The 19,467-nt window shown below is 41.7% G+C and overlaps 1 protein-coding gene across 2 annotated transcripts in view; it reads right to left on the bottom strand.

The window, feature by feature from the left end:
• Window positions 1–485: 485 nt before the first annotated feature.
• Window positions 486–19,467, bottom strand: part of FYCO1 (FYVE and coiled-coil domain containing 1) — a 73,504-nt gene continuing 54,522 nt past the window's right edge. For both annotated transcript variants that reach the window (XM_019537156.1, XM_019537149.1), the window contains exons 15-18: window positions 12,861–12,956; window positions 8,850–9,060; window positions 6,181–6,290; window positions 486–5,834 (exon numbers count right to left, since the gene is read on the bottom strand). In XM_019537156.1, coding sequence (XP_019392701.1) covers window positions 5,759–5,834; window positions 6,181–6,290; window positions 8,850–9,060; window positions 12,861–12,956 — 493 coding nt within the window. In that variant the 3' untranslated portion in view covers window positions 486–5,758. The remainder of the gene's footprint in view (window positions 5,835–6,180; window positions 6,291–8,849; window positions 9,061–12,860; window positions 12,957–19,467) is intronic.

Genomic DNA, 19,467 nt, shown 5'->3' with positions numbered 1-19,467 from the left:
GGGTTCACAAATGAAAAAAGGTTGAAAACCACTGCTATGAGATAAAGCCAGAATTTTCATACTTGGGTACCTAAAGTTAAGTTCTTCCTTCCATATTTGGGCATCGCCACTACCGGCCTCAAATGCTATAGTGTTGATTTTCAAAACATTGTAATGGTAGATACACTTCAGACCACAGGCTACTACTCTGGTGCTTATACAGGAACAGGACTCTGTATTCACGGAAGAATGAGATTCATGACATTTGTTATGGGAGAAATTCACCTCTGTGCACAGTCTATATTTTAACGACCATGCAGAGGTAAACTGAACTCTTGTTACTTTATCAGGACAAGAGCAACACAAACAAGATTAATTTTTCAAACTATTTAAGATCTTTTTCCTTGCTTAAAATTAAATGGTCTAGTATTCAAAATTTTCTCATCTTTGAGACAAAATTGTACCTATAAGCAAAAATGGAGGTTCATTTTTAAAGTAGACTGATTTTTATTTATTTCCTGAGTTAAAAAAAAGCATCAACATTCCAGTACACAGCCATCTACATCCCCATAAATGTACAGACTTCAATACATGGAAATCTTTATTTCCCTGCGAAAGATAAATTGAAGTTTGGTGCAAATTCACTGTGCAATTCTTTGGCAGTCATGAGCAAAGGATGGTTCTGAACAAGCTACAATTGAGGATTGCTAGAGCTGTAGTGCAAGTTCAATTTTGAAACACAAAGCAGCAGCCGTGCATAGTATCTTTACACATTTACCATAGTTTAAATCTGCAAACTCTTCCACGTGAGACATTTTCATGAACCAATTTGCAATAATGTTTAGAGAAATGTAAAGGAACACTGCCAAATTTTGAAAAAAAAAAGCAACTAAGTTTTATTCTATGCCTAAAAAAAAGGGTGAACTGGGGGAGAAAAGAATCATGTAGCACATCACCCTGATACCCCACAAAGGAACCCAGTCACTTATGTTGCCTGTTATGTGTACTTTCTTGGATACAAAAGTTTCTTGACTACAAAAGCACCAGACTGTACCCTTTTCATTTAGTTTCACCCTGGATTAAAATGAGTCTTTTATATCCATTACAGGGGATGTTGAGTTCATAAAAGAACTGATTTAAAGCTTTTGAGCACATATCTAAGTATGAGTAGCCTGACTGACTTCGATGCGACTCTTCCTGTGCAACAGCCCTTTGTTGAACGGGGGGGGCATCTAAGGTACAGGTGTTCAACCCTCAGCACGTGAGGCAGATCCAGTGGTACCACTCCTCTGCTATCACATTTCTGGACCTGTGGGGTCAGACAGCATGGCCCTGTGCACTGGAATGGGCATTCAGGGTGGCATGGGGCATGATACCAATGTGGAGGGCCAGCACAAAGTCCCAGAGCCCAATCCCAGTGAGCAGGGCTGGGCAGAGGCAGCGTGCAGCCCCAAGGCCAAATCCTGGTTTATGAATGCTGGGCTGAGGTAGCACAGAGCCGTGGGGCCCAGTTTTGGCATCAGAGACCATAGGAGGCCAAGCTGGACAGAGATAATATGGAGTTCAATTCTGCTGCAGGTGCCCAGTATGGCTCACAGGCCAGCTTCAGTCCCCTCATCTGGCCCATGGAGACTGATCTAAGCCCTTTGAATAACTCTTTCTTTTGTGTGGTATTTTCCATTAGGTACTGCTTTGGGCCCATTCATTAATGGAAAACCAGTGAGGCTGAGCCTGTAGTCCTTGTACTGCACAATGGGCAGATACATGACAAAATGTTATGCTTTCAGATAAGATGGCTGGATTTTCATTGTCTTTCCGGCGCTCCATACAAATCAAGGAAGGCCAGCTCATTATCCTTTAAACAAACTATTTGTTAGAACCTTTTCCTGACTTGAAAATACTCTCCCATCTTTTCTTTTTTTTTTTTTTTTTGCTTCTCTGCCCTATTTCAGAAAGCAGAAAGGCAACTGGAACAAGTGGGGATTCCCCAGGTAGCTGACATACAGCTGTCACTTCCTCCTATACAAACCTCCAACTGAAATAGAGCACACAGCCACCTCTGAAAGATGTTTCTCTCAATCAGGGTGCAAACATGGGTGCAAACACAATTCACAAAATAAATCCAGAGATTTCAAATTGGAATTTGTAGTGTTGAAAAGATTCTTATCTTTCCTAGTCTTTCTGACTTCTTTACAACTGTAGAATTGCTTTGTTATCTTTCTCTACTCCAAAAAAAGTGAAAATTAAAGAGCTCACATTTTCTGAGGGGCACCTTGCATCTAATGAGGGGGCCTTTTGGTCTTGAAAGGTTGAGAACCACTGCTCTAAACAATAACAGGAGCCACAACAGCCTTAGACGCTGCAGAGCTCTAATAAAGCTGAGACTCTGGGAAACTATATTTTTTCTTCTTTTTTATTGTGGCCTCCTAATATAGTACATTTGTTGCTACGTTGCCAGATATTATCTTATTTGTGTAAGTGACATCTATACAGTTCTGAAGACTGGGCTTTCTTCATAGATTTGCGATCTTGATCCTGAATGGCTGTTTTTCAAAACTGCCTATTCTTGAGATTTTTAATGATTTAATTTTTTTTAAAGCCCAAGCTCTCAGAATCGGGGTATTTGCAAGAGAATGCTCAGCTTTCATTTTCCAAAAATGGAGGTTTTAGCCCTTATGATTACAGAGAAAAGCTTGAAAATGGGAAGCAAGTGCATTCTAAAGCCCCCAGTATTTATCATTTTAAAAAACAAACAAACCACTCACAATTTTTAAAGCTAAACTCATGACCATTAAGGGTCAGAAATATTATTGGAAATACTGTGTGTGCAGCAGAGAACCATTTATCCTAGGAGCTACACAAACAGTAGCTTTTCAAAACTAATCTTTGGGACAGAGTGACAGGTTTGAGAAAAAAGAGAGACAGAAACAATGTCTAGATGCCACTCTCTATCAAAATATTTACAGTGGTAATGGGTATAGCTAAGGATAATATATTTGACAGTGTTCCTTCAAATTACATTTGGCATTTTACAAAAATTATCCTAGTCAAATTAGTATCCTAACTAAAACAGTAACAAAATTATTTTAAAAATCACACCTAAAAAGCTTAAGAAAAATTGCTGTGGACTTCAGTTCCATTATACTACATAGTGAATGGTATATGGTATTCCATTAAATAAATTCTTATTTCCTAATTAAATACAAACTATAACTCCAACACTAAAATAATATTCTAGAAAAATAATGTGCACAATTTTTATTGCTTATTCACTATCCACTTTAATCTCCTCTCCACCCTGATGAAATTCTTAAATATTAAGTACATTTGCAGCAAAATAAGAGTTTAATTTTAATTGTTCTTGACCTCTCAGCTCCTTTGATGCATCTTCCTCATGAAGTTTACACACAGTAACGATAAAGAAGACCTAGATCATAAACTGAATGGAATGTTACAATATGAGTCGGGTAATGTGACTGACTAATATCGGGCCCAATCCAAAACCTGTTGAAATCAATAAGATTTATATTTGCATAAAAGGCTATCTAAAGAGCTTTCACTGTATAAAAATGCCCTATATTAACCAATTACAAACTAAATCACCTAAAGCAAAGGTCCACAGCTTCCTCTCTGCCTTTTAATTTGCAGTTTATAACACCAGTAATGACCTGGGCACTTGGGATTAATGGTCTTCTGCTTTATCTCGGACAATTAACCCTTCTTCTTTCAGATGATCATTAGTTCCTACAAAATGTCAGGCGCTCAAATTGTTGTCTAAATGAATAGCAGCTTTTTTGCAATCACCTACAACAGTCTGTACCAGGTCTATCACAATAAATGGGGCCTCTTAGGGATGAGAAACTCAGCTAGAAAAGTATAAATAACAATGTGAACATCTATCTCAGCCTGAACTGAACTCTGATGAAGAATCCTCTGCCCCCAGCCTCACTCAATGCTTTTTTTGTCTTCCCACTCTCCGTCCTTAAAGTCCCCTATAGATAACCAGCTGCCTCAGTCTGGACTTGAAAATAGGGCTCTCCCCTTCCTCCCCGCCCCCAACTGACTTTCTGTCAAAAAATTAAATCTTTTTAATTGCAAATGTTTTGTCAAAATATTGATATTGTCCATAGAGAGCAGAAACTTTGCAGATATTTTGTTTTGTTGAAAAAAAATCCTTTGAAAACAGCTTTGGCAGCAATTTTTTTGGCCAACTCTCCTGAGAAATGCATATTTTCATATGGCAGCGATGCTGGGCCTAGCAGCGACTGAACACTACAGCTGGGAATTGAGATGAAAATGGGGTGAGGAAATGGCAGAAAAGAAGTAGAAAGGTCAGGTGGACTGTGGGGAATGGGAATGGGTGTCACCTGATTTAACCTGGATTTAAAGGAGGAGAGGCTCAGGCTGAATGTGACTTGAAGGAGCAGAAATAGGGGAAAGATGAAAAAGAAGAAAGAAAAAATGATGTAATGGAACTGCTAAGAGTGAGAGAGACAGATAGGAGAAAAGAGGAGAAGGATGAAGGTTTCATTGGGCATGTCTACACTTGCATTAATGCACCGCTGTTACTGTGCATTAAGTTTAGTACCTCTAGTATGAGGTACTACATAAATGCGCAGCTGAAGTGCAGTAGCAAATGGGGCATGGCTTCTTGTGGTGCTTAATACATAGTAGACTAATAATTCTACTGAGCATTAGTGCATTAGCACAGTTTTTGCCATGAAGCGCTAATGTGCAGTAGAATTAGCCTACTGCGCATTAAGCATCTCAGGTAGATGTGTCCACTGTGTTTTGATATATTCGAGCCTGGGTGGGTTTCTTTAGATTGAATCAAGTGTTATCAGGTCCATTACATGCTACCTTCCACTCAGTGTACAGAAAGGAACCGTTTTTGTCATTTTCCATCTTAAAGTATTTTTGTTTTCTTGTGAATGCTGTAGTTTAAGGGCCAAAACAGGAAAAAGGAAGAAGAACCATGCCCATTTTCTCTTCTTTAGTGTCATGCACTGGAGGTCCAATTCATTCAGTGAATTGTGCCCTTACTCTGCCAATGTTACTCACCTTCAGAAGTACCTTCCTCTGCAAGAACTTTTACTCTTTACAAGGTACAGAAGGCCAAAGTGGCAGAAGTAATTCAGAATTATATAGCTGTTGCAGCATATCTGTGTAACTGGCATTTTTTAAAACAGCCAGTAAGATATTTTAAGCCTAAACTGGTTATATAAAAGCTATCTTTGCTGTTTATAAATTTTGCAAAAAGGTAATAATTTTATAAAGATTATGATACATGTCTTTAATGAATGGACTATTGCATAGTTGCTGTTTTCATAAGAAAATACAGCTCGTTAGAAGTGGTTATTTTTATGTCCTGTTCTAAATGTCAAGAAAAACAATTTTTACATTTTTCAATTAAAAAATTAATTTTAGCAAAAATATTTGGTTTACTGACAAAAATGTTTAGTAAAATCTGTTTTATAGACCCAATTTTTCAATAAAAATAAATGGTGGAAAATTTCTGTCCAACCCTACTAAACAACTTGCTTTTTTGAGCAATCTGTACACAGTACAGAACCATTAATGTTCATATGAATGGTATCTGTTTCTTAGGTGTAAACATACAGTAAGTGCTTTTTTTTAAACTATTGCATAGTTTTAAAGGGTATTCAAACACAGTGGTATTTTTAGTGCTTACACACACGCGCGCACACACACACACATATATATATAAATAATAGTGTTTCTTAAAAATATGCTTAAAAATAACACCATATACTCAAGGCTATGGAAAATCACTTCCATCATAGATCACAGGTCGTTCAACAGTCAAGTGATAAAAGACTCTTTTTGAGATGAACCTGTACAAACAAAAGCAGAACAAGATCAGGTTAGTGAAACACAGGTACATCCCACACACAACAAGGGGTCAAATTCAACTGTCCTTATTTAGGCAAAATTTCCACTGGTTTTGCCCACGGTAGGCAAGCTAGATTAGATCCAATAGGTTCAGCTCCTACAAGAAGACTCTGTACTGGCTGTTCTCAGAGGTCAAGAAGTCTGAAGCATGGAATGATGTTATGGAAATATGGAAAAGCTGCATTCATAAAAATTAAATTGAGGCCACCAAAATAATAGGAAGTCTAACCAATTCTACAAGTCACAAAACTTTGTACAGTTCAACCTTTATACTCCAAATGCACCTACCTAGAGAACGTGTTGTCAAATATCAGCATGTAGACACCAGCATTTCTGACTTTCACTTGCCCTCTGATTGTTTCCTTATGAGAGTTACAGCGAGTCAGAGGAATAAGAACCTGGAGTTGAAAAAAAAACCAAACAAACTTTGCAATATATATTTTGCCTGCAGGAAAAGTTGTCTAGACTTACACCACCCTAGAAGCGAGCGAGCGAGCGAGCAAGAGAGAGAGAGAGAGAGAGAGAGTACATGTGTGTGTGTATGCGTGCACCTATGGACAAATATGTTTGCCTTGATTGTGATTAACTATTCCCACAAATAGATGCTAAAATGGATTAGGCATTTTCCAATTTAACTTCAGTCATAAATTTAAAAGAAGAAAGATAGGACTAAATTGTCATCTCACTTACATTGGTACAAACCCAGAGCAATTTTATCTGTGTCAATAGAGGGGCACTGTGAAGCAAAGAATAGACATGTCTCAATTATCTTGAAATCCGAAAGAACTCATCATTTTAAAGTGGTATCAGTGAATGTTCCAGTCATATTTCTTCATTTAATTGAAAACTAGCCCCTTTTGTTGCTGGTGCATGGAAAACCAGGAAAACTTAGTTCAACTAAAAGCTTTTGTTTAAAGTCAGTTTGTATTTCTGAGCCTTTTGCTGGCAGTCACCATGTTGCTGAAAAGGGAACATATTTGTACAGGTAATACCACAGGAAGCCTTCTGTCTCAAACTCGTTATCATCCTATTTTAATCAAGCCCCATGAGACCTTTCATTGTCTAAGCAGGAAACTGAGAGACATAGTTAGCCATGTTAGTCTGCAGTCACGTAGAAGGCTGGGTAGATTTGCACCATACAGAATATATCTGTCTCTATATGGTTAGCCTATGAGGTGCAAATCTACCCCACCTTCTAAGCAGGAAACTGCCAAGATGCTCCATTTACCACTCTCATGGCTTAAACCAGTAGATTTCTTGTTTTGCAATTGATAGTATCAGCACCTGCAGGCAAACAGGCACAGCAATCTGGGCCAGATGCTGTTCAGCACAGCAATCTGGGCCAGATGTTTAAGACTAGGGACAGAAATTACACAAAAAATGGTATAAGTGACTGGAAAATGGTTCAAAACTATTACACAACAGAAGTTCAGTGTATATAAATCACTTTCAAAATGCCCAAACTGGTTTAAGATAAACCTGGATGGATGTAAAAACAGACCTAACTGATTAAAGATAAATCAGTTTATTGAACTTCTGTCCCAGATCACCTCCAGATTCAAGTCCTCCAGCATCCAAGAATGTTTTGCACCTCCCCTGCTACCCTCGCCCCTTGCAGGGTGGATGGACTAGCTCTGGCCCAAACTCTCTGGTCCAGCTGAGCAGGGAGTTGTGTTCTAGCATCCCCTAGCTTCTGGTCTGGGCCACGGCAGGCATGTGGCTGCATTTCCAGAATCAAAAGTGAATGCCTGTTCACTTGCTTATTAGTTTAATCTACGCAGTTTAGAGAAACATGCAAAGATTGAACCAATTCAGCCTGGGGCTTTTTGACTGTCTGTACTTAGCCTAAAAGTTTAAGGTGACCAACTTAATGGAGCTTAAGCAAACCTACAGGCATTAAGAAATCTAGCCTATAAGCACATGCTTAACTGGTGGAACTTCCATGGGACTTCGGCATGTGTTTTCATATAGATATTTAAACAGTGTGTTTTTACAATGAGACAATAATCTTGTCATAACCATGTGAAATCCTACACAAGACCAGGCACAGTTAAGGTTTCATTTCATGTAGCTAGTCAAACTTAACCTCATGCCCCATCAAGTAAGGTTAATCTTAATTAGATGCACCAAGGTTAAGAATTACTATGGCTTGTCACTGTGAGGATTTTACACTGTGACAGCTAATGTGAGCTAACTCTCATTATAACAAGACACCTATTTTTCACAGTGAAGACACAAACCTCGGTTTTCTCCTAACATGGGTAAAAACTACAACTGCCTTGTCTTCACTGAACTTTTAACATGGGCTAGTTAAAAATACACCCTCATTTATAATGTAGAAATGAGCACTGTGAATAAGGATTGCAGTGTGGGTCCCTGGGCTTATTCCTACAAGATGTTGGGCCTTCTGGCTCCTGGTCACCCTAATATTTAGGGTGTGAATAGTGCCATCAACTAATCAGTTTTACAAATCATTGCCTTTTGTTCCAGGCCTTGCAGGATTCAAGGCCTATGTTATTTACAGGTACATTTATTAAGAGATAGATATTAAGGAAAAAATGAGATAAACCCAAGAGAGAATTGAAAGTTTGACCTAATGGAACTAATTCTTCATTTTAGTGACAATGTACTTATTTTAAATACTAACATTAGGATGTATAATGCCATTCAGTGCAATGACAACCTATTTCTTCTGTTTCTCTTCTCAGAGATCAAGAGAACATGTCTTGTTGGGCAACATTAAGTAATTAAAGGAGCAGTATAATAAGACTTTGGACAAGGAAAGCTTCTCTTGATGAGACAGCCTGAGACTTTTATACAGGTTACTACAGTGATGTAACAACACATGCCACTTTCTGAAGCCGTTAAAAGCTGTAGTCAGCCAATTAGTCTCACAGCACAATTCCACAGTTATCTCGGAGAGGGGTAAAAAACCCATCATCAAATAATTGCCTTACTTTGCACTGATCCAATGTTGCCTCTTCTGATTCTTGGTAAATGACACTGAATGAGATGCTTTTTGGGTCTGAAGAAAACAGCCAGCTTATTGTAAGGCCAGTCTCTTTAACGGTGATGGGAATGACGCTGTAGGTGCTGGACTTAATGAACAGCTCTCTATTGTCTTCTCCAAAATTTGCTATCTCTTCCACTGTAATGGGTAATTTTATCCTGTGGGGGGAACCAAAACAAAACAAAAAAATTAGTAACCTGAAGGGTTAAATTTGATTGCGAAGATGGTGTGAATAATATACAGCAACTGTTTATTTTCCTTTTCTTGATCAAGGCTCCTCAGTGTCTTAGAGGTGTATCAACAAGATACAGTAATCCAACCTTGGATGAAAGCAAGAACCTTAAATCAGATCACAATCCCATGCTTTATGCTAGCTTTGTTTCAATCACTCACTTATTCCAGAACAGTAAAAAGTAACTCTGACTGGTACAGAGACCTAAAAATAGGTTTTTGTAGTAAGCTAGTGCCCAATTTAAAGTATATCTATACCTTTTTGGAGGTGCTCTTGAGATCACCACTGAGAGGCATGGACACACTCTCCCACTCCACCTCTAATAAACACAGAAATGCGGGGAATTTGAACACGTGCTTGCATTGCAGCACTGGGCACTTCTAAAAGCACCCAGCGCCGTGGCACATGCATTTGTATAAATGGCAAAATGTGCATCAGTGCTGAGAAAATGGCGGCAGCATGCTTTTAAACTAAAACACAACAAAGGTGTTTTAGTTCAAAAGGGGATGGCTACCCTTTTCTCAACCTTGATGAGCATTTTGCCATTATACAAACGCATGCAATGTCTGCTCTGACGTGCTGGATTTCCGACATGTTGGAGCAGGCAAAGGTACGTATATAAATGCCCGAGGAGACTTAGCTAGCCTGGGGGGTGCTCTATCTTCCCCACTGGCCTTCTTGAACTCTCTGTCTTTAGTAGACTTGGGAGTGGCAGTGGAGGGTGACCTCAGTGTAGCTTCATCACTTCATTTATGGTGGGAGCAGGTGGGCTCTGCTTTTTGGCAGGCATCCCAAACACACTAGGGAAGTGGTATAGACATGCCTGTAAAGCAGGGGTGGGCAAAATGTGGCCCACATGTCAGATGCAGCCCGCAAGGCCATTCTATACAGCCCGCGGGACCCCTAAAAAATTTAGAAAATTAATATATATCTGCCCCTGGCTGCCTGTCATGCGGCCCTCGATGGCTTGCTGAAACTCAGTAAGCGGCCCTCCGCCTGAAATAACTGCCCGCCCCCGCTGTAAAATTTGTAACAAAAAATGCCCCGACAAAGAAGACTCTGCTGCCCTCTGCTGCCTTTTTTAGGAAGAAAAATCCTTCATATTGAGAAATTAGCACTGAGGGAATGGACAAATTTACTGCCCTAGGTAGATGTGAGCAGCAGTTCTATTCCTGTTGCACAGTGTTCCCTCTCCTGGGAGTTTTGGGGCATTTAACCTGAAGCCTCATGCTATAAAAAGTCATGCAAGCTGGATCCTGGTATTAAAACTTAATTTTCTCCAGGACCCTTTAATTCTTTGGACAAACAATCTTACTGTTATGATATACTTCATGGTAACAGTTAGATTCTCAGCTGGCAGTAAAATCAGGAGAAATTACCTCTGACCTAACAGAGACATAACTACTAGACTCTGTGCCCTGGGTGGCAGGGGCTGGGCCAGCTGCAGCTGGGGCGAGGCTGACAGCAGCTGTGGCTGCCTTTTTTGTGTCCCCTCCTAAGTGAGTGTCAGGGCTGGTGCCCCAGTTGCCCATCCCTCATGTTAGTGCAAATGAAAGAACTCTGTGATCCTAGTATTATGATACCCAGTAATAGGTAGGATTAGCAGAATTCCATTTTTATCAGTAAATGGTGAGTTCACCTCTCTCACACAGATTGACAAAAAAAATATGTCCATTGGTAATAATAGAAATGTATAGAAAGGGGACTGTAACAGGGAACACTTACCCTTGTTATTGAATAGCGAAGAAAGGCAGATGGAGGACAGGGGGTGGAGGGGTTAAAAAGGAAAACAATGGCAGCCTAATGACTCATCAATTAAACAATTAGCTGCTCGTGCACAGGTGTAGAAGTGGACTGGAGGGAGGAAACAGGCTGCTTAAACAAACCCCTACTCAAAGGGGAAGAGAGGGAAATGCTGCCTGGTCCCGTTAAACACATGATGCAAAGGCGGCTGCCATCTCTCCCCGTGTTCGTCTTCCTCTTCTGATTCCTGCCCACCTGGCTCTTCCCCAGCAATGAATGAACAGAATGATTTAAAGCAGGTATGATTTATTGATTTATGGATATTTACTTCTTATATTTTGACGTGATTTTATAAAGCTTTTAACAATATACTGTCATTACTAACTTGTCTGCACCCACATCCGATTTTGCGCAATCCTGAAAATGTAAATAGCTAAAAATCAAAACAAATGCTTAGAAATAAACAATGATTTTAGCTGTCAAAAATACAAAAAAAATAAAAATTGAATTCTGCCAAGCCTAGCAATAGGTCACTGGCTGCCAACTACAGAAAACAGTTGCAGACTCATACCACAAATTACAATGGTGTTATTTCCTATTCTGAATATGGGGAAGCCTGTGGTTTCTCAGTCACGACTGTGTGGTATCTAGTGCCAATTGATGAATTTTAACAAGTGTAACCAGGCTAAGCTGAACACTGCATTTTTAGCCTTAGTTCAACTTTACTGGTAATGTTAGTACTTGCACTCTAGATTACTAGTGCCCAAGCTTTTTGCCCTGTGGGCTGGATGGGCAGTGCCAGGTTCGTCTGTGGGCTGCATCCAGAAGGTGGGCCCAATGCAGCATATGGGGCAGGCAAGGCCCAATCCATCAGGCAAGGCAGGCATGGCTGGGGTCTGATCCAGCTGTATGACAATGGCCCAGGTCTAGCCTGATCCAGCTACATGGCAACAACCCAACCTGGGTGCAATCCAGCTGCATCAGCTTAGGCTTGATGCGGCCATGTGGCAATGGCCCCGGCTGTTGCGGCACAGGGATTGGAAATTTGGATGCAGGGGATGGTTGGCAGTGTTATTCGTCACTACTCTCTTGCCACCAAATTTTCCGACCCATGGGGAGTCCAGGGGACTGGATGCCATGGCTCCACGGCCCAAGAGTAGAGCACCCCTGCTCTAGATGACACAACTACCTAACTTTCCCAACCACTCTAATTTTAAGCAGCAGTCATCCTCTGTTGCCTGGTAGCAACAAGGGACCTGCACAGACCAAATCATTTAACTGTCATTCAACTCACAGTTGAGCCAACTTTTCTATGTAGACTGCCACAGGTGAGTTCCAAGATCCTGGGTTTTGTGCATACAAACCCTATTATCAGCAGGGCATCAAAGTAGCATAACTGCATGCAAAAACTTCAGTAGTTAGTATGTTGCTGAGGGTGTGTATTTGTGTGTGGGGGGCGGAGAGGGGTGGGTTGTGCACACACATATAAAATTGGGCTGAGACTCAACTGAAAGTTCAGCCCATACTATATGTGCAGACTAAAAAGGATAAAGACATTGACTGCAACAGCTATGCCAGCATCATTTTAGGTAAGTAGACGAGATGGAAAATAAACCCCTTCCCCCACCAAACAAAATGGACTAATGTAACACTCTCTCCACCCTCCTCTGCTGGAACCCTGGACACCTCCCCCAGGACTGCAGTAATAATGGGAAAGCAGTTGGGCAGACAGGATAGCAAGCTGATTCTCTCTTTTTTTTTTTACCTCCCAGGTGCACCTGAGCATTGCAAAATTAGAATGGGACAACAGAGCTGACTACTACTTCATTATTTAACTATTATATTTCTCCATAGGCCAAATTCAGCTGTCAGATACAGATCAGTTAAGTCACACTGAGGGCAATGAGACTTGTGCTCAAACATCCCAGATCTGATTTTACCTTTATTTTTTTAAAACACGTAGTAACAAGTTACTCTGCTTACATCAGTTCTCCTGACTTCAGCAAGCATGTCTCAGCATCTTGGGCCATTTGCAATTCTTCTGATTCATCAAAGGTAGATGAATTATACGTGCTGTTTCTATGGCAGGAAAGAAAAACACTGTTATTTAATAATCTCTGAAAAAATATAAAGCAAAGAGAAGCAATCACAGCTACGCCTTAAATGCCTGTATCCCTCCAAAAGTTTTATGAAATGCCCTGGGGTCAAATTCAATTATATGTATTCTTTGCATTTTAGTAGCACCCAGAGATCCCAACCCAGACTCCAACCCATCATGCTAACCACTGTACAGCCATATAGCCTGAAACAGTTCCCGCCTCACAGAACCTGCTATCTAAGTGGAACAGAAAAGCAAATGGTAAGAGAAAGTGAGCTAGTACCATATTTCAGGGAAAAGATGGAGGCACAGAAATCGTCTGATAAACCTAGAAGCTGTTCTCTGATATAAGTCCTATTTGAATGCCTCAACCATGAGACCTCTCCCTTCAGAGATAGCATGGAACCTTGCAGAGAGGGGTAACGCACTGAGTTGCCCGATTCTATGGAAGTCCAATGATAAGTAGAGTAAAATGTAGCGAAGGGAGTTATTGTAGGCCTGGGGGCCGGATGTGGCCCGCCAGGCCATTCTATCTGGCCCACAGGGCCCCTAAAATTTTAGAAAATTAATATTCATCTGCCCCTGGCTGCCTGCCATGCGGCCCTCGATGGTTTGCCAAACCTCAGTAAGCAGCCCTCCGCCTGAAATAACTGCCCGTCCCTGCTGTAGGCTGAGACTTTCACCCACTGTCTATAAATGTCTACACAACACTAAGTACAATAATAAGTATGGTAAGGCCTCTAAGGCAGGGGCAGGCAATTATTTTGGGCAGAGGGCTGCTTACTGAGTTTTGGCAAGCCATTGAGGGCCACATGACAGGCAGCCAGAGGCAGATAAATATTAATTTTCTAAATTTTTTAGGGGCCCCGTGGATCGGAAAAAGGAATCTGGCAGGCTGCATTTTCCCCATCCCTGCTCTAAGGGCATGTTTCTAACATATCAATAGAATGTCGTAAGTCCCACATAGCTTAAGATTTAGTGGTAGACATTAGGGCTGTGAGAATTTTTGGTCCCTGATTCGATTAGGCCGAGATTCAGCCCAACTCAGTGGCTGAATCTCCAAATCTGAATTGAATCAGAGGACCCTTTAATCTCTTTGCATTGAATCAGAACCCCTAGAATCGATTCAGAAAGATTCAGCGATTTGGACATAGACACAGCTTTAAATGTTTTTTCTACATATCTCTAGGTAGCAGGGGCATGTGAATGCTCTGATTGTGGGGTGCATCAAATCTTCAGATTCAGATTCAGCACGAATTGAATCACTGTCCCTGATTTGGGCTGAATCTGAATTGAATATGGCCCGTTTTGCACATTCCTAGCAGACATGGGTTTTATCAGTGTACAGACAAATCTCTACTGATACCAGTTCAGTTACTCCTGCTGTCCTTGTATCACAGTTTTCCTTTTCCAGTTAAAGACTTTGTCATGAAAACATTCAATTGTGTAGTTGTTAGCTTATGTTTGCCTCATGTTTTGAAGATGCAGGGAACTATGGCTGTATGGCAACAGATCCTCTGCTTTCATCATACATGCTGGAGTAATATGTAAGTTTTATGGCTGAGGTTTAAAGGAAGGCAGGGTGCTTATGGGAAAAATCAGATTGAAAAAGCTGGCTCTCTATACGGCACATACCCCTCTGAAAGATATGGAAGTTGGAACACACACAGACCAGTTCCTGCTATACAAAGCAGCATTTAGCTTGCCTTTGTTCCATGTGAGAGATGGTAGCAAAACAGGGCCAGCTAGGCTGACATACTTCTGGAAAAGTTTCATACATATGAAAATCTGTAATGCAACTAACAGGGCTCTTTAGAAATCTAACTGCAAGCTAAAATCATTTAACACAGCATGATGTTTGCAAGATGTTTTTCTTGAACACAACAATGGAATTGTACAGCAAGGATTTAGACCTTTCTGGGATGCTCTATAAACCAATTCCAAAACTCCTGGAAAAGTTGTATTAAATTCTATAGGACTTGACTATAGGGGAAATGCTGGGAGCAGGGTAAAGTCTAGGAGTAAGAAAGCTGCTCAATGTAATATTCTCATACCTGCTCTCTCCCCTACACCTCCCTCCCTCAAAAGGGCTCTGGTGGCTTGCAATTGAAACAAAGTCCATTACAACCCCCCAAAATGTTAAAACAGTAAGTGAAAAACCAATTCCCCAAACCATACCCCACCTACTAAAAGCCTGCCTAAATAAGGTCTTATAATGTTTCTGGAAGATGTCTAGATTTGGGCTCTGATGGGCCTTGAGGGGAAGGAGATTCAAAGCAGAGTAGCAACTGCTGAGAATGACCTCTCATGTATTTTCACTAAACTAAAATGAACAAGAGAACAAAACAAATTAAAAGGCAACTAGAATATCAAACTAAAACAGAATCCCCCTAAACAATATCTCTACCTAGTTTTATTTGCTAAATGCCTGCCCAAACAGGAAGGCCTTACAGAGCTTCTGAATCATATTTGTGATTGGGCTCTGACAGGCCTCAAGAGGGAAGGAGCTGAGGAGCAACAATGGAGAATGACACCCCCTCCCCCCCCCCCATGCATTGTTGCCAGGTGGACTTGGCACAGTGACGGTACTTGCAGGAGGTTGTTCATGGCTGACCTTAGGGATTGCAATGGACCATAAGGGAGAAGGCAGTTTCTTCAGCATGTAGGGCCCAGACCATTTAGACTTTAGGTTATGAAAGTGTGGATGAGTCTGAAATCTGAAAGAAAAGGTCACAGCCTTCTCACCAGATGGAGCTGGTGACGGGTGCTCCTAGCCACTGCCACAACTTGAGAATCCAGGTGCAGCAAAGGATCCAAGAGTACCCTAAGAGACTGCAAACCTGAGTGGCAAGGGCAGGCAGAACCTGACCAATGATGTGTCTCTATCCACCCCAAGTCATGAGGTCTGCCAACCACCACCTATTTCAGCCTGTGTTTGGATTCGATTCAGCTTCAACTGGTTCATCTATACCCAATCCCCAGTTGCAGACAGAAACCTGGTAAGGATCGAGACTGCAGGTCCTGGGTTGGATTAAAGGGAGCAAGATAGCTGGTTGTGATCATCATCATCAGCATACTGATGGCACCTCACTACAAATTGCTGTACAGTCTTGCCCCATGCCCTCAGATACATATTGAACAAGAAGGGCAACAGGACAGAGCCCTGGGCGACCCCACAGGTAAGGTCCCAAGGAGATGACAGGCACTTTTCTGTCATCACCCTCTAGGACCTCCCTGCTAGGAAAGAGTGGAATCAATTAAGACTAGCTCCGTGAACACCTACCAGGTCACACAAATGTGTTATCAGCACTTCTTGGTCAACTATATCAAAGATTGCTGAAAGATCTACTTGGATCAACAGAGTACAGTTTCCTCTGTTGATCTCCGAGTTATACTAGGGGGAAGATTGTAAAGTCACAAACGCAATCTTCATGCTATACCCAGGATGAAAGCTACATTGATAGGGGTCAAGGAATCTGAATGCAGACAGATATCACCTGTAAGCTGTCAGGCAATTTCCTATTCAATGATCTCCCTCAGAAAGGCTGGAAATGGGGCAGTAGCTAGCGGCTGGCAGGGATCAGTGTCAAAAGGCAGTTTGTTACCAGGGGCTTGACAATTGTCGGATTAAAAATCTTTGGCACCCTTCCCTCTCAAAGGGAGGCACTAACAACACCCACCAGCAGTGGCCTCAACCTCTCAAGGCTGGCTTTCACAAGCCAGTTTGGGCACAGATGCAGTTCACAGCTGGTCACCCACACTCTACCAAAAACATCCTATGCATCAGTAGCCAAAAGCAATAGAAACTGATCCATATAAACCAGACAAGACTGAGCTTCCGCCATCCCAAACTCAGATTCTTCAGCTGAACTGGTGGCCCCCAAGCCACAATTTTGTCTGTGAGGCTAGGGGCAAAATCATCATAGCAGACTGTGGATGGCTGAATTTATGGATGGGGACAAGAAAGACTTACCAGGTTGTTCACCACCCAGAACAGTTGTGCCAGACAGCACTTTGCAGCCACAATGGCAGAAGAGAAGAAAAGCTTCTTTGCTTACCAACACTTGGTGCACTTCGCTTTGGAATGGGATGGCAGCCAACTTCCTAAACTTCTGCTTCAGTCAATGTCAAGGAAGTAACCTGATACCTTACACCCGATATTAGACACAATGGGTGCATCTACATGTGCGCTTTACTGTGGAGTTGACTAATTAGCTCCACAGTAATTTGTTACTGTCTATACATATGCCAGTATTAGGGAGCAGTAAATTAATTCCACCATAGGATAGTACTGTCGCAGACAGTATTACTGTCATAGACATAGTACTATCCTATGGCAGAATAACTTACTCTGCCAAAACACACATATAGATGGTGACCAGGGCTGGCTGGGGCATGAGGGTGCAAAAGTGAGGGCGCTGCCTCCTGCCTAGCCCTGCACTGTACCACCTGCATGCCCCAGACAGCCCCTCTGCTGCCTGATGCCACCATCCCTGGGCCCCCTGCCATCCCAGGGCTGCTCTGTCCCAGCTCAGACTGCTACAGTCCCAGGTATATGTATAAATGCTGCACCCAGAAGCAGCTAGCTCCTACACAGTTTATTGCATTGCACTAATAGCACATGTAAATGCACCCAGCAGAGTTTAAGCCCTTAGGCAAATTCTCACCTTCTTTGCAGAGTTGTTTTTCCCTTTTACTCAAATAAGTTGATAGTCAAAATTCAAGACTAATAGCTCCAGTGGACTTACTCTCCACTGGAGCTACTTTTTTTATACCAGGGAAAAATTGGTCTCTCTGCCCCCTCAGCACCCAGGACAAGCAGCTGCCATAGGATTGCAGCCACTGGTAAGTTTGCAACTGAGGGAGTGTGCCTTGGCACATGTTGATACTTTAATATTTCAGGGTAACTTTCCTATTTTTTATATTTGCATTCCAGGAACCTGGTACACGGTAGACAATGTGCACCAGACCTGTTCCCTGGGATATGCTGTATCCCAGGTCATATATAGGTAATTTCAAAAAACTCTCACCAGTGACTTTGTAGCCAGTAGTGGGGAGGTGAAACAGGTGGTTTTGGGAGTATGGGCCAAAAACCCCTTCTTCTTTCTTTTCCTGCAGGCCTCTTAGAAGATTAGAGATACAGCAGAAGGATGAAGAAGAAAGTGAATGAGAAGATAGACACAGATATAAAATAGAGTTAGAAACATTACAGATAGAATAGACTAGAATAGATATGTAGATAGAGTATGTAGATAGTAGGGGTGTGAGAAGCAGGCCCTATTCAATTCAGGTTCGGCTCGAATCAGGGGCAGTGATTCGAATGATTTGGCTCACTGTCCCTGATTCGATTCGGCCGAATCCAAATCTGAAGATTCAATGCGGATTTGGAGAACCAGCAATTTGGTCATAGACACAGCTTTAAAAGTTTTTTCTACATTCCTTGAAGTAGCAGACACGGTGTGTGATCCCTGTGATGTTGGGGCACATGGAGCATGTCACAGGAGTGCGAGTGGCCCTCCATTTGCTTGGCGGCGAACCTGGAAGTGAACCAAAGTACTTCTGGTCCACTTCTGGGTCTGCCAAGAAGTGCACTGGGGGGCCCTCCTGTGCCTCCCTGGCCCAGTGATCAGCCGCACAGGGACCCTGGTTGCCCCCCACACCAGACTCAGGAGGCACCAGCCACTGAGCTGTGGGAGTGGCGGTGCGGCCCCTCCTGCACACTCCCTGGTGGACCTGAAAGTGGACTGGCCCACTTCTGGGTCTGCTGAGCATGCTGGGGAGCCCCCTATGCTTCTGTGGGACACTCCATGTGCCCCAGCATTGCAGCATTCATGAGCTGCCTGGTACCTAGACGTATGTAAAAAAAACATTTAAAGCTATGTCTATGTCCGAATCTCCGACTCTTTCCAAGTCTCTCCGAATTGATTCGGAGGGTTCCAATTTGGTGTGGAGAAATTAAAGCATCCTCTGATTTGATCTGAATTTGGAAATTTGGCCACCAAATTGGGCCGAATCTCTGCTGAATCGAATCAGGGACTGAAGCTTCACACAGCCCTAGCAAATAGATGTATAGATAGATATGTAAATAGAGTAGAATAGAGATGGACAGTAGATATGCAGATATGAAGATAAAGTAGAATACATCTAGAAATAGATATGTAAATAGATTAGAGATAGTAATAGAGTATAAATAGTATAATAGATATAGTGTGAACATGAATACAATACAGTTAATGTATGTTTTAGTAGTTATTTATTTTTTTACAGCACTTTATTTACTTTTTTATTTAAGCACAAAATGAAAACTGCTGTATTTTTACATTTCTTTTTACTTTTTATACTATAAATTTATTTTTATACATACTGTATTTTTATTCTGTGTTTTTATAATGGCTGCAGGGTTTATAATCCAAGGAGGATTACTCCGCGCTGGTCCGGTCCTGCAGGGACCAAACCAGGAAAGCCAAGGCTGCAACTGAACTCCAACTAGCT

The sequence above is a fragment of the Crocodylus porosus genome, unplaced genomic scaffold (genome assembly GCF_001723895.1).
Source record: "Crocodylus porosus isolate Cpor-Errol unplaced genomic scaffold, CroPor_comp1, whole genome shotgun sequence".
In the NCBI taxonomy this organism is placed as follows: domain Eukaryota; kingdom Metazoa; phylum Chordata; order Crocodylia; family Crocodylidae; genus Crocodylus; species Crocodylus porosus.
Note: the sequence above shows the minus strand (reverse complement) of the source record. Positions and strands in the feature narration are given on the sequence as shown.